This window comes from Hydra viridissima, unplaced genomic scaffold (genome assembly GCF_058129835.1).
Source record: "Hydra viridissima isolate aposymbiotic clone 2 unplaced genomic scaffold, HvirCarnegie_v1 scaffold_10, whole genome shotgun sequence".
NCBI lineage: Eukaryota > Metazoa > Cnidaria > Hydrozoa > Anthoathecata > Hydridae > Hydra > Hydra viridissima.
Window position 1 is genome coordinate 16,491,805 of NW_028324309.1, and position 16,147 is coordinate 16,507,951.

General features: G+C 30.0%; 1 protein-coding gene, 1 long non-coding RNA gene and 2 pseudogenes across 8 annotated transcripts in view; 2 read left to right on the plus strand and 2 right to left on the minus strand.

Moving 5' to 3' along the window:
• Nucleotides 1-1,807, minus strand: part of LOC149883377 (uncharacterized) — a 38,429-nt gene extending 36,622 nt beyond the window's left edge. For 3 of the 6 annotated variants that reach the window (XR_016444576.1, XM_090065522.1, XM_090065523.1), the window contains exon 1: nt 1,619-1,786. Coding sequence is in view for 5 of the 6 variants with exons in the window: in XM_090065522.1 (XP_089921648.1) it covers nt 1,619-1,678 (60 nt within the window). In the remaining variant the exon portion in view is untranslated. Of the gene's footprint in view, nt 1-1,614 lie in introns of all 6 variants that reach the window. The other 3 variants (XM_090065526.1, XM_090065520.1, XM_090065524.1) reach the window with 3 other exon arrangements.
• Nucleotides 1,808-2,477: 670 nt separating this feature from the next.
• Nucleotides 2,478-4,703, plus strand: LOC149883380 (uncharacterized; annotated as a pseudogene).
• Nucleotides 4,704-6,039: 1,336 nt separating this feature from the next.
• Nucleotides 6,040-11,671, plus strand: LOC149883381 (uncharacterized). Its single transcript, XR_016444577.1, has 3 exons — nt 6,040-6,910; nt 10,914-11,236; nt 11,477-11,671. It is a non-coding gene; the product is annotated as an uncharacterized LOC149883381 (long non-coding RNA).
• On the minus strand, nt 8,142-9,848 carry LOC145186797 (uncharacterized; annotated as a pseudogene). Its single transcript, XR_016444575.1, has 3 exons — nt 9,476-9,848; nt 9,035-9,313; nt 8,142-8,918 (listed from the first exon to the last, which is right to left on the minus strand). The product of XR_016444575.1 is annotated as an uncharacterized LOC145186797 (transcript).
• Nucleotides 11,672-16,147: the final 4,476 nt, after the last annotated feature.

The following is a 16,147-nucleotide window of genomic DNA, read 5'->3' on the forward strand; positions in this document are numbered from 1 at the left end:
AACATTTGCCTTCTTCTTTAACTGGACGGATACACCTATTGGAAGATTTTTTACACCAAACCAAATGCGAGTCTTTTTAATTAAGAACTTAGAATAGTTATACATACTCTCACCTAAGTTAGTGGAATATCTCGCAAAATACTTACGAATGTAAGATTCACCTTAAAACTTTTTCTTATTGCATATGAAATTCTTCGTAATTACTTGATTCAGGACAAACTATATTGTCGAGAATAAATTTGGTTTTGGTTAGTGAGTATAAGTCCAAATGTAATATCATGGTCACATGAAATTCCGATTTTTTGGAAAATTACAATTATAATTTAGAATCAAGTGTACTGTGAGAAGATTGGCTTAAGTGCCGATAATACAGGGTGCGGCAGCGTATCGCGAACTAATTTTCGGCAAGGTTTTGTGATGTAAACAAATTACTTCTGCAGTTTGTTTTTGTTTATTAACGTTCAATGACTATCCTAGATTTTAATAAAATTGTCAATAAAAAACATTTTAGTTAAAAGTTTTACAATCGAAGCAAAAAGGACCAAAGCTTTAAAGTTGATTCACGCGAGTTTGCCTGCACGTGAAGTAATTCGTGTTTCTGGAGTGTCTAAAACTACATTCTACAAACATGACAGTGCTGAGAGAGCCAAAGTGCCTTCTCGAGTGAACAAAAAAGCTGATAAAAATTTCACAGAAAAGCTTAAAACCATGTTGAAAAGAACCCTACTGTATTCATCAGAAAGACAGTGAAATTGTTCAATATTGATGAGAGAACAGTCAGAAGAACTCTAAAAACACTTGGAAAAGTCAGTGTGGCCCTACCTTTTTGGCAACTTTTTACAGAAGGATTAAAAACTTTACAATTGGAGCAATCAAAGAAGCTTCTGAATCAGCTAAAAAGTCATGCTTCCACAGCAGTTAAAGTTTTCCCTGATCAAAAACCTTTTAGTGTTAACTGTGTCATAAATAAATGTAATGACAGATTCATTGTGCAGAAGGCTAATAAAGCACCACCTGTGTGTCACACCAAGCACCCTCAGTCCGTCACTATGCTAGGAACCATTGCTTCTAATGGAGAGAAATGTCCACCATACTACATCAAAGAGAAAGAAAAAGTTACCTCTTATGTGTATATTAGCTTACTAAAACGCTATGTGGTGCCATGGCTGAAGAAGAAAACAATTACATCTTTCAACAGGACGAGGTACTTTCTCATGGGTCTAGAAAAACCCAACATTATCTTCAGGACAATTTGGCTAATTTCTGGCCCAAACACTTGTGGTTACCATCCAGCCCTGACCTGAATCCCTTTGACTATAGTGTGTGGAGCGTAGTTTTGAGTAAGGCTTGCAAAAAGGCCCACTCGAGTGTCAAGGCACGAAAGTCATCAATTAGCCGTACTAGGAAATCTAAATTTAAAAGAATTTGAGCGCACGAGTTTTGAGTAAACAAAACAAGAATAGCGTGTCGATTTGGTTTGCAAGCCCTGCAAATTTATGTTTATTATAGATAAATATAAAGCATCTTTTTATTTTAAGTTAATTTTTAATCTTTTTAAAATAAGTGAGCAGTTTGAAGAAATTTCATCATTTAAATAAACGATAAGTGAAATACCTACCTGACCAACAGTCGGCGTTAAAAAATGCATCAAGAGCAATAATGCTATTTTTTCCGCCATTATTTCGCTATCAACTTGTCTCCAATTAGTATTGAATGTACTTTTCGATTTGTGATTTTTTATTTGATTTAAAGCGTATCGTTGATGTTATTTGCATGCGCTACAAATTTGTTGTTAAAGCTACAAAAGGTATTTACTCAGCAAACGTTCTACGAAACAGGATGTTTGCTAAATACGTCAGTGATCCTCTCATAAAATGATGAACTTCAAACTTTATCATGTTCAGCGCGACAAAAAGAATTCGAGAACTATTTGTATTGCGTGAAGTAAAACTACGCGTCATAAAAACGAAGTGTGACTAACCAAAAGTAGTTGTAATTATAGTTTATCGACTACTCTAATAAAGCTATCATATAGCATTACCATAAAGGTATACCATAAAGTTACCGTAAGATTCAGGTGGTACGAGCCCAAAAAGTTTCAAAAATTTCAGATTTTTTTTTCTTTAAATTTCAAAAAATCGAATCATTTTCGATTTTAAAAATGTATAGTTTTACTATGTTTATAAGTAATTTAGTAATAGAAAACTTCAATTTACAAATACGATCTCAAAAAGAAGCTCTTAGCAACAGTATAGCAACAATAAACAATGCTTACTTTTGGGCTAATTTCCAACAAATTTAATCAAAAAATTAATTTTTATAATCTTTTACATATCTCTCCTTTGCTTTATATCAACTTTGCATCTATATTATTTTATTTTTAATGTTAGAAACAAATTGTATAGTTGAATATTAACAGCTTGTTTTGACTACTTTACACATTTGAATGCTGTATTCTTAGATGGGAAATAAAAAAAAATAGCATAACATTAAAAAAATAAAAGTTTTTTCGTGGAAACCAACATAAAATGTTGGAACAATAAAACATTTTACATGGAAGTCCTTCTGGTTCAAATAGGTTTACTAGTACAAATAGTACAAGTGCTAAAAAGTTTAGCAAAGCAGTTAATAGTATTGGCAGTCCAGCTAAAAATAAATATACATCTAACAACCTTAATTTTTTTACATTCATTCACTTTGGCATTATGAAGGATTTTTTTGAGAAGTTCTCACGCTGTTCTGGCTGTAGCTCACCAGTTAAGCTTACATATGTTGGAAATGAACACCGAGGGTTTTCACTTAAACTATGTATAAAATGTAGCTTTTGGGCGCTACTGCAGTTTCTCCCCCCCCCCCCCCCTTTTTTTTTTTTTATGATTGATTATGATACAGAATTTTATGCTGATTCAGAAAAATATAAAAACATAGGCCTGAAAATCAACGGAAAGTGCTCTAATTCGAAGTCAAAGTTGTAAAAAATCCCACTAAAAACCCTAATATTCGTCATTTTGAAAATAATAAGTTAATGATCTTTTTGCTGACAAAAGCAATACATTAATAGCATGGTTTTTACGTTAAAAAAGTTGTTAAAGTATGTTTATCTTGCGCAAGTTTTTGTGGCAATGAAAATAGCCGTTTTTTGATTTATTAGAGAATAAACTATATTGCAAGTAATGTACTTTTGTAATAAATTTTAAAAAAGAAATCAACAGTTTTTTTTTCCTAAAAGAAGAACTTTTGAAACTTAGTTCATTGTTGTTTTATCACATGTAAAATTTAGAAATAGTAACCTTTAAACCATTTTTTTTTTAATAAAAAAACCAGCGTACGATACAATAATAATTATTCATCAGTTTGTCTGCATTCTCAAATTCTACGTTCAACCTTTATTTGAAATCTTCCATTAATTTTATTTCGTTATAACAATTTCGTTATAATACTTTAAAACAGTAATGTAAAGGCTGATGGAAACCAGGTCTGTTTATTGCGCAATGTAACGGTAATTAGTTTTCGTTAAAAATGAAAGCGTTTTGAAAAAAAATGGCGAATATTAGGGTTTTTAGTGGGATTTTTTACAACTTTGACTTCGAATTAGAGCACTTTCCGTTGATTTTCAGGCCTATGTTTTTATATTTTTCTGAATCAGCATAAAATTCTCTATCATAATCAATCATAAAAAAAAAAGGGGGGGGGAGAAATTGCAGTAGCGCCAGCTTTTGTTCAGCATGCAAATTTTCGTATACCTCTTCTCAATTCATATTTCCACAAAAAAGTATGGTTGTAAAGAAAGGATACGAAGTTAACAATCGCACAGTTATGGCTTTTCGTGAGGTTGGTAAAGTCATGCTGGAATTCAAACATTTACAAAAATGATGAATATGCCATTTTCTATGGCATTTACTTCGTATAAAAAAATTAATAGGAATCTTCATTATTCATATAAAAAATCTGCAGAAAAAATTACACAAGCTGCACAGTACACAAGCTGCACATGAAGATTTTCAAATAGTAAATATCAATACAGTTTACAATGATATTATTGGCTGTCATGATGGGACATGGCAAAAAAGGGGTTTATTCATCCCTCAACGGAGTTTTATCTGCAATATCAGAGGGTAATAAAAAGTTGTTGGACTATTATATGATGTCAACATTTTGTAAATCTTGTGAGATCTGGTTTAAGAGAAAAGGATCAGCTGGTTATAAACTATAGAAAATAAGACATCAGTGTCCAATCAATCATCGTGAATCATCTGGTGCTATGGAATCCGCTGGCACTCTTTTTATTTTTTGTTCTTTATTGAGAAAGTTTAACTTAAGGTATAGTCATTACATAGGAGATGGGGACACCACAGCATACAGCAAAGTAAGAGAACAAAGACCTTATGGAGAAACTTTGATGCCAAAAAAACTTGAGTGTCTTAGCCATGTTCAAAAGAGCCTTGGAACAAGACTTCAGAATTTACGGACATTAAAAAAGAAAAGGAGAGGTTGGATGACAATAAAACTCTTTCAGGTAAAGGAAATCTAACTGATGCTAGTATTAATTTAATGCAATATTATTTTGGTAAGGCTATTCGTCAGAATGATAAACTCTACCCAATAAAAAAACTGGACTTGCAGATTTTTGGCACTGTTGCCCTAAAACACATTTTATTTCAAAAAGTATTTTAGAATTAGCTATTTTCTCAGCCGTTATATAATTTAATGGGGGTTATGTTTTACATAAAGAAACATTTCAACATCTTGGATATCATTGGGGAAAATATTTCCTTCTCACTGCAATTAAGAAAGACAAAAACCTTATCATTCACATGGAAATGAAGGAAAAAGAAGTAACAAAATCAAGAAGGAAAAAATTGAGAGGTATAAGAAAAGGATTTAGAAAATATGACTCATATGTGTCTGGAAATTTTTAAAGATATTTATAGTTAAAATTGTTTTACTTTGTTTTTTTTTGCGTTTTCGCTGTAAGCAGATTTTTAAACTTTTGAACAAAAACATTTTTTGAACTACTTCGAGGTTATGGCTAAAATTTTCACAGATTGTTCATCAGATTGCTGATGAAGGGATTTGACCAAAAAGTGGTACTTATAGTTAGCTGTTGTTGAGTTATTGACATTGGCAGCACTAATTCTTCCTAAAAATTAAAAATCATAGTTTAAAATGCAGCCATTTTGATTCTGTAAAAGGTATGATAGTGATTCAAAAAATGTAGTTAAAATTGTATATTTTTTGCTGACTCAGCATGTTTTAGAGTATACCTATACTTTTTATTATGTTTACTCTTCATGTTTTATTAATACACATAGTCTTTAACAAATAATCCATCAAAATTGAATATATTGACTGTTTTAATTTTTCTGGGGTAATACCCTCTTAACGTTGTGAAGTTACGCATTACTTTGGAGCATGTTGAATAGCAATTTTAAAATTTGAAGATAATGTCGTGCTAAACTTAATTTTCCCCTCTCCTGGCACAAAATTAAATACCAATAGAAGCAAGATTTTCTACTATGCCTATAAAATGTAGGTGTCACTGCGAAAAACCGATATTCCTTTTATATTCAGTTCCTATTATGCAAGAACAATCAAAGATTGCTGCAATTAACTTGCTAAAAATGTGAATGAAAACCTCAGAAGATTTATTCAGAATAGTTTTCTAATACTTTTTAGTGAAGAAAACTTTAGTTGCAGGGTACGAAACTAGTTTAGTAGAGAAAAAGTCAAATGAAGGAATAAAAAATAATTTTTAAAAATAAAAATTCACACGAAAGGAATAAAAAGAGTGGCTTTGGTCGTTCAATTTATCGGAAGATAGTGTAATTCACACATTAATGGTGGCTGAGAAAAATTTAACAACACTGCTAATAAAATAAATACGAAAGCCTAAATAGAGCATGAGAGTAAACATACTGACGCATAAACAAACACGCGCATGTTGGAGCAAAATTTATGACACAATACTGTGAGGAGGGAGAACTAAAATAAAAACGACGATCGATAGAAAATTATACACAAGATGATTCACCAACTCTTCACATAAATAAGTTATAAAGCGTTAGAAGAAAAGTTAAATACAACTGTGGAAAAACGTAAACACGAAGACGCGTAAATGATAAAGCGATAATAAGAAAAGCTAAAAACAACGATCGGAAAAGACACATACAAGATGACTCGTCCACTATTCACATAAATAAATGATAAAGCAAAAAGAATTAAGTTAAAAACAACAACTGAGAAAAAACGTAAACGCGAAGACTCGTAAACGATGAAGCGACAATTAGAAAAGTTAAAAACAACGATCAGAAAAGACTTATACACGATGATTCACCGATCTATCACGTAAGTAGACAATAAAACGGAAAGAAGAAAAGTTAAAAACAACGGAGAAAAGACGTAAACACGAAGACTCATAAACCTGCCATATAAATAAATGAAAAGATATCGCAACAGGAAAACAAGCAAAAACTATAAAAGCTCAAAAAGAAAACAAAAATGAGGAGATTAAGATTAAGAGATTCAGAGTTAAGAGGAGAAGAATTAGAGTTTTTAAGTGAAGTTTTTTTGGGAGAAGAGAAAGAGTTTTAAAGAGATTTAAAAGAGAATTTTAAGAGAAAGAGTTTTAAAGAGATTTAAAAGAAGATTTTTATGAGAAAAGAGTTATAAGAGATTTAAAGAGGATTTTAAAGAAGAAAAAGAATATTGTGATAAGAAGAGTATCTTGAGGAATAAGTAGTTTTATGATAAGTAGTTGAATAAAAGAAGAAAAGAGGAAAAAGAAGATTTTAATATTGATTGCTGGAGAATAACCAAAAGATTTAATTAGAAGAAGAGATATTTGTGATAAAAGAAGATATAAAAGAAAGAGGAGTAATTGTTATAAACAGTATTGAACACTGCAAGAAGCGTAAGAGAATATTATCTGTATTATGAAAAAGTTATAAGAGTAAGAGTGCTACCATTACATAAAAGAAAAAAAAAAAAAAACGCCACCCTCACACTGGAGTTTCCCTACCGAGATTTATGCATTCACTCATTTCTTCATAAATCAGTGAACTTTAATTATTAATCATTTTCAAAAAAAAGTATATTGATTATTTTGAAACAGGATCGAAGAAAAAAAACATTTTAAGAGAAATCATTTTATTTAAAGAAGAATATAAAAAAAAACGCCACCCTCACAATACTGACACTTTTATAAAAAAATTACTTTGGATATAATATTTGGAATCACCTCTTAAGTGATGAATCTGCTCGACAGAGTAAAGATTTCGAATCCGGAGATTTTTAATGAAACTGATTTAACACATTAGTTATTCGTTAGGTTATATAAATCTTTTCATAAACGTTGCTGTTTTATTGGGACGCAACTTTTTAACGAAATGTGGCTCGAAGTGAACAGTCTAGTTTGTGAACATATAAAAAAAATTACTTGATCACTAAAAAGAGTTACTTTCCGACAATGAATTTTTTTCAGGCTAAAATCACAATAAAATAGGGAGAATGAACCCTTGTTGTCCTTTCATCGTTTTTTTTTACGTTCGTAATGAGTGTAAAATAAAAGGTATGTGAACAACGTATACCTAAATGGTAAATGCATCAATCAGTACAACTGTGCATTGTAATAACGAAGTATCATCAACTAAGCTAAAAAAATGACTTTTTTAGTTTCTTTCCCATTGAAAAGGAAAGTAAAAGAAAAAAAGTAAAGTAAAGAATACTTGGATGTTTATATTAACCTATAATGAATATATATATATATATACATATATATATATATATATACATATATATATATATATATATATATATATATATATATATATATATATATATATATATATATATATATATATATTAGGGTGGTTCAAAAATAGGTCATGTCAAAAATTTGAAAAGAGCCCTAGCTTATGATCTGCCTTGACCCCAAAATAGTACTTAAAATTTTTTACAAAAATTTTTTTGATCATCGGAAAGGTCCCCACAAAGGGCAAAAGGATCAATTTTTGCCCCGTTTTAAAAAAAACTTTACCCCGCTTGTGGGACTCTTGAATTTTAACCAATTTTTAAAAAAAATTATCCAATAACATGGTAATGAGTTATACAACTTAAGTATAAGGGGCTCTTTTCATAAATATTTTTTTAAGTAACTTTCAGAAGAATGATAAAACATTGAAAATCATCAAAACATAAAATGTTTTTTTAAAAAAAATAAGTATTTGTTTAAATACAATAAAAAAAAAACTTTACCAATACAAAACAAAAACCAAACATTTACAAGTGTTTCAAAAATAGAATGGATCAAAAAGTAGATATTAAATAATACTATTGAGTGCAGCTTTGGCATGATCCGACTTTTTTCTACCATTTTGATTTCGCTTGTACACATGAGTAAAAAGAAACGTATCTTGCCTTTTCTCTTCTGAATGAGCTTTACTAACAAGTTGTTGAACTAATTTGACTGTTCTTTCTGAACAATCATTCACAACATCAAGATTCATGATGGCTGTTTCAAATTCTTGATGGAAATCATTTAAAATCCAATACTCTGCAGGAAGCTTCATCCATTGAATATCAGCTTTTCCATGACGAAGCATGTCAAATATAAGCCAGGACTTCTCTGTAACTAGTGGAACTAAACTGGGAGGCTCATCCTGTGAAAAGTTTAAGTTCTTCAGAATCTCTTTATCCAACACCTGTCTTTCTAAGGAATACTCCTCTATAGAGGGTTGTTTTAGACCAAATAGTCTCTTAGCCATGTTGCTACTTTCTTTACATTTCTGATCTGCAATTGCTATAATGACTAAATATAGGTCAAGGTACCAAGTATGTCACATAATGGATTCAGAAACAGCTTGAGCTCCAGTTTTATTCAATTCCTCAAACCTTTTCATCTGCCAGTATGCTTGCATATCCTAATAGTTAAGGGTTAGATTTTTCAATGTTTAATTTAAAAATAAATAATATACCTACTTTTTGTATTTATTCAAAATTATATCTTTATTTTAAAACAATTATTCAGACCGTGTACCTGCGTTGGAGCAGCTGAACTTATTTCCGCTCTAAGAAACCATTCAGTGTAAAAAATGGAAAGAAACTTTGTCATTTCGGTGATTTCATCCTTGCTCTCTTCATTGATTTCAGGGATTTTTTCCATAAGTAGAAACAGTTTTAGGTAAAATAAACTTTTACCCATGAATCTGGCATGATGAACAGCTCCAGGATTGTGAAGTTTAAACCTGTCAGTGTGTAACAGTACCATCAATGTAAGTTCAGCCAATTCTTGATAATCTTTACAAAACTTTCCGTCCTAAACAAATTTTTTTTCCTAAGTTATAATAACTTAAATTACTCACTACAAATTTGTAAAACTGGAAAATTATATGTGAAGTACTACTTTACTATACTATTTTTTGGAAATAAGAAGAGATAATTAGATTTTAAATTAATTTATAAAGCTATTATTACTCACCTTCTTAAAAACTTTAGTGCTAATTATATATCTGCAAAATTGAATAGCACTCAGCCATTGTTCATTAATCCAGGAATCAACAGGAGTTGATAATCTTTTTAAATCTTGATTTTCAGTATCTAGATCATTCCAATGGTTCTTAAGAAGTTTAAATAATTTATTTTCTGGTCCTGAAGTATGACTACTTGGATAAAGCTCCCAAAAATGGGTAACATGACGCTCAAAAATATGGTGTCGACATGCAGTTAATAACATAGGGCGCTGTAAGTGCACAATGATTCTGCTACAAGCTCCTTTTGCTTTATCTGTGTTGGCGCTAGTGGTATCAAAGCAAAGACACTGAACTTTATCCTCTAATCCAAAGTTAGAAATAAGTTCTTCTATAGCTTCTTTTTATATGTATATATATATATATATATATATATATATATATATATATATATATATATATATATATTCGCATACTTTAAGAAATTCAGTGAGAAACCCCGTAAGCAAGCCCAACTAGAGCCGATGGTAGGCAACCTCACTTCGGTCCTAAGTGTGTCTGATTTTTGGTTTTTTTGCGGGACCAATAAGGGCAAACACAATTAACAAATAGTGAGCACAACTTTACGGGACCGGTCTGGTTTTAATATGGGCTTCCCATATATAAATTTAGAAGTGGGCAAGTCCACATAGGGCCTATTATAGGCTGACTTATATCGGTCATAAGTGTGTTTGATAGTTGGTTTATTTATGGGACCAATGTGGGCAAACGCAACAAAAAAAAATGTTAAAAGCAAGATAATTCAACTTTACTGGACCTGTGTGGTTTTAACGTGGGCTTATCTTAGAGAGCGAAAACCTGACACGAATACCAGCGGGTACCCATAGACGGGTAATTTTAATAACTTTAGTTACCCGATATCCAAGCCTTCGGTCGGGTATTACCCGATTTAAACTACCCAAATATTACCCGTAGAAGTATCCGATTAACAGGTAATAAAATTACCCGTAGAAGTACCCGAAAATCGGGTAATAAAATTACCCGATAATCTGGTATATCGGGTAATAAAACTACCCGATAATGCGGATAATAAAATTACCCGAAATCAGGTAATAAACCCGATCCTCAAACCGAAATTTTCGCACTATCGGGTATTTTCGTTCTTTTTTTTTTTTTTTTTTTTTTTTTTACTGTGCTTTTTTAAATTTAACTTTATTTCAATTCTTTTAATATCACATTTATTTCTATTTATTAGTTCCACCCAGCCCATATAAGTATTAATTTTTAACTAATTTAAAGTTAATACTTACATGGAGTGGGTGGAACTAATGCTCCATGTAAGTATTAATTCCACCTACTCCATGTAAGTAATAATTTCTAATTGAATAATTTCAAATGTTTTTAAACTATTTTAGAAAACATTTGGTGATAATTGCATTTATTTTTTAGGATTGCAACTAGAAAAATTTCATCAGATTTTGAATCTGAAATGGAATTTGAAACTGACATTTATTATTTCCCTCTTGAGAAAAAAAAATTAGCTGGGAAAACTCAACTTAGTGTCACAACTCAAATTCTTCCCCCTTTATTTTCTGTGCATTTTCTGTTACGGCATCAAGTTTACCAACATTAATAACAACTTTACCGATTATGCCAATATCTTATGAAACACTATTTTCATCTCTTTACATAGCAGCATTGATATAGCAACCCAGTGTACTCGTTTATCAAACTCGACAACAGGTTGTATGTCAAAGACGGTTCAAATATTGGTGAGTTACATTATTTTAAAAACTCATAAGGATGCCTACCTTGCATATTTTTTAATGTATTTGATCTCAAGCTGAATCAGTTGTTAGTAATTTGATTTTTATTATTTATGATTTATGGCATTATAGTACAGTTAACACTATTTTAGATGTTGTAACAGTACAAAACATTGGGAGTGCATTATCTTGCAGTAATATATCTAATAAGTGATTATTGATTGCTGATTATTTGGTTTTTTACAGATTAAATGACTATCTATGTGACAATATAAGTAATTATTTACACTTTACCAAGATCAAGCAATCCATGGATTGGTGGTACAGCTGCTGAAAGTGTGTGTGGATATTCATCAAACCCAGACAATCCACACCAACATGCTAAATGCTATGCTTAGTCAAGGGAATAAAATGGTGCAGGCTTCACGTTTACCAGACGGGATAATATTTCCGATGGACACCATGGAAGCTTTTGATGCAATTGAAATGAAGCTAAAAGGTATCAATATTGCAAACATAATTGTAAGATAATACTTATGACCTAGATATTAGTTTAATGTACAGTTCAATATAAAATAGGAAAGCAATATAAATGAGTAGAAGCAACTACTTATCTATATTTCTTTCCTATTTTATAATGAACTTTAAGCTTTGTTAATTTTAGCATAATATTTTTAGTCTATCGTATTTTAAGATTGCAATATCAGTATTCTGGTGTTTAGTAAATATTATGTATCATTCATACAAACTGTATATGCATTTTTGCTATTATATAATAAATTTTTAAATTTTTTTATTGTTTAAAATAACCTTTTTTAGATTATCTTAAAGTGTTTGATTAAATGTTTTGCAGGTAAACTTTCTAGCCGGTATCGGAGGGAGAAAAGTTGACGAAGCTGTTCGCCGTATGATGCAGCAGTTATTTAACAATAACTTAGCTCTGCAATTTAATTGTCAGCGAGGGCAGTCAAAAAAAGTGTTAAAGGGTACTGAGCTATTTCAAGTGATTTATAGTGAGTATTCATAGTTTTAAATAAATTTTGGTAATATTTCTCTGCTATTTTGCCAGATATTAAATACAATTGAACATATATAAATTTTGTTTGGTTAGTTTTAAAAATTGTGCACTCTATTGTTATGTTTAGTAAAAACCCTTATGGTTCAGATTTTCAAAGACGATAAGAATAATGTGTATTTAAGATTCTTTAACTACTGGAAATGTAATATTTTTTATAGAAGCCTTAAAGCTTAACAACCTGACGTCGACATGCACGATGAAAGATTTCAAAATGTCCCTTGCAAAATGGCTTGTTGGTGCTCGCGATCGAGATGGTAATAGAGCTAAGCGTGGCGAAGCAAGAAAACAGTCTAACAAGCTCTAATTTATTTATACTTTTTTTTGTGTAATATAATATTTGCATTAATAGGAAATATATATTATTCTCAGCATATTGTTTATTGTTTTTATCTTATATATATATATATATGAGAACGTAAGAGTTTAGTTAGTTGTTAAATATTTAACATAGTAGTTTATTGATACCAATATATATTGGAATCCATATGGATTGACAAACTAAAGTTTCATATAGGTCCCAAAAAAAAGGAGTTTATTGGATCCAATATGGGCCAACCATCGTATGCGTCATATAGGTCAAAGTTAATAAAAGAAAATGGGAGTTTATTGGGTCCAATATGGGGTAACCATAAAAAATTATGTTTGGGTCAAAGTAAATAAAAGATAGTAGGAGTTTGTTGGGTCCAATATGGGCTAACTATATGGACTAGCCCATATAGGACCCGTTGATAAACCGCGGACAAATTTTTATGGGTCTAATATAGGATTCCTACATAGGGCCCATAAAACAGCCCACATGAGTCCGATATATGACCCATGTACTATTGTTAACTCGGAAGTTACCAAAAGAACAAATGATAGTGAGATAAAATAGGAACAAGAATATATCCAAACAAAACTACGATAAATAATTACGAAAAATTCAAGTACACATTCAAGTAAAATGAAAAGATGCAATTCGTAATCTTTATATGATCCAGATTGATAAATCTCCACAATCAACAACTGAATTTTGATTCCAACAATTAATACAAATCTTGACATATATATATATATATATATATATATATATATATATATATATATATATATATATATATATATATATATATATATATTAAAAGGAAGAAAAATGTAATCTTTTTCAAATATAAACAAACTTTATTTATTTGCATTTGAATTATATATATATATATATATATATATATATATATATATATATATATATATATATATATGACGCGCAGCAAGAATTGAATACAAAGGCTATCAATGGTGTTTAATTTCTAATTAACTTTAATTAAGTTTTCTAACTGGCTGCAAAAAAATGTCTATATTTTTAAAATTTTAAACCATTTCATGATTTCTTTGCAGTTTTGAATAGAGGTTATTTTTCATTAAATACATGCAGCATATTTGTTAGAGTTCATTTAAGATGAAAAGATAGTATTAATTTTTTAGATTGGGAAAAATGCACCCCATACTTAAAAGACCATATTTCGTTTATTTCATCTAGATCATCCTAATAGAATTTTTAAGAGAACATGAAAATAATAGAAACAGTGAAAATTTTTTGTTTAAAATGTAAAACAAACAAAAAAAAAAAAAAAGTAAAACAATTTTAAAAGAAATTAAAACTTGCTCTAAACAAACGCCACGACGTTTTATTTAGCGAATTAGTTCCTCTAGAAACATCAAGATTTTCTAGATTCCTTAAGATTGACTCAATGACTTTGTGGAACTAGATTCAGAATTATCTGTTGTTTTTGCGAAAGATTTGATTTTTTGAGTTTTTCTTAAAAGCTGCCTATTGTAATCACTTTTTAGATTTTTAAACATATCCCAATTTCCAATGTGTTCACTTTTATCTAAATGTGATGCTAAAAATATTCCCAATAGACTTGAATCACAAAGGTTTTTTTAGATTAAAACCTTGCAAAAGAATGTAACAGTCTTAATGTTGAAACTGAACTTTCTGATCAGATTTGACAACCTTATTAGCGGATTGGGCTGTTCAGTTTTGCGTTAATTTGGCTGTTTTGTCATCTTTACTGTGTATTCTCTGTCTGTTTAAATTTAGTTTGCTAAAAGGCATGAGAACTATTTTAAAAACTTAACAGAATTTTATTTATTCATATTACCACTTTGAGCAAGTGGTGTCAATATTGTTTATTTTGGTTTGGCAATTAGTTGAACAAATATATTAAATCAAATTTATGAAAAAATTGCTAATTTTCTAGCTCTTTATGAGCAGTTGAATATTGATGGTTTACCTTTTGCTTAAAAGCAGCAAAATGTAATTTCGGCCAATTCTGTGTCTTTTGCAAGGTTTTAGTTTTAAAATACCTTTGTGATTCAAGTCTCTAATGAATATTTCTAGTTTCACATTTAGATAAAGTTGAACACATTGTAATTTTAGATAACAGAGTTTTTAAGTATGTACAATAACACGTTGATGATGGTTTTGTTTCACTTGTTGTAACTTTTGATGGCTTCGCTTCACTTATTATAATTTAGTTTGTTGAAATCTGTACAATGTTTATTTATTTATGTTTTTACTTCCAAAAACAACATTCTCATTTCATACATATTTTTATGATATGGTAAATGAAGTACATACTAAATTTATTTAGGCTAACTTTATTAGTGTCTTAAGCATGGGAATTTCGGCCTTCGAAATCGACGAAATTAAACGAAATTCGTGTTTCAATTTCGGATCGAAATTGAGAACGAAATTTCGATTTTTTGGATTGTTTAATTTCGCGAAAAAATTTCGTATAATTTCGGGTCATTGAAAGTAACGAAATTGACACGAAATTAAACAAGTTTTAATTTCGAAATTCGTGAATTTGTAATGTTTAAAAATTTCGTCTTTCGAAATTCAATATAAATTTCGATACGAAATTGAAACACGAATTTCGTTTAATTTCGTCGATTTCGAAGGCCGAAATTCCCATGCTTATAGTGTCTTAAGTAATTTTTTTTCTTTATAACAATTATGTAAAAATATTTTCTATATTAATACTTTCAAAAGTTGCCAATTTAAAAAATGAATTTTGTATATATAAATGTCACTCTCCAATCATTTTAATAATAATGAACCATCGTATATGTATATATATATTAGGGCCCTGCGAATCGGCATTTTTAGTTTCGAATCGAATCTCGAATCGGATCACTAGTTGAAAAAAATTTAAGTTTTTTATCTTTATTTTTATGTATACTATACAAAATATTACAAAATTTGAATGTTATTTGAACAAACTCTTTTTGTTACTTCTAGCCCAAATTAACCGTTCCGCATTTTGCTCGGAAAGACCATTGCGTTTACTGTCGATCACTCTTCCTCCCACAGAGTTAACTCTTTCAGACGAACAATTTAGCTTGAACAGCAAGAAAATCAGTTGCAACCTTTGATAATAAAGGGAAAATGTTACGTTTGTTTTTCCAGTACAGAATAGAACAATCTGAACGTCCCAACATTTTCTCTTCAACGTATGCAGTAGTTTCAAAATGTAATTGCTGATCTAAATTTCTTTTCTCTGTTAGAGTACAATTTTTAGTGATATGTTCAAAAATTTTATCAAAAATTCCATTTGCTTCAGATGACAAGTTTGCTAGTTTGAGTTGAATTTCAGCGAGAATCATAGTAATATTTAAATCGCTTTTTTTTTTCAGATGTCATTAGATGAGATTTTACGATTTGTTTCTCTGCCAAAGTAAACATTTCTGATTTAAATCGAGGGTCTAAGAAATTAGCGGTAAGAAAAACGTCTTTACTTAAATCAAACTTCATTTTCAACTGCGTAATAAGATCGTCAACAAATTTACCCATCCCT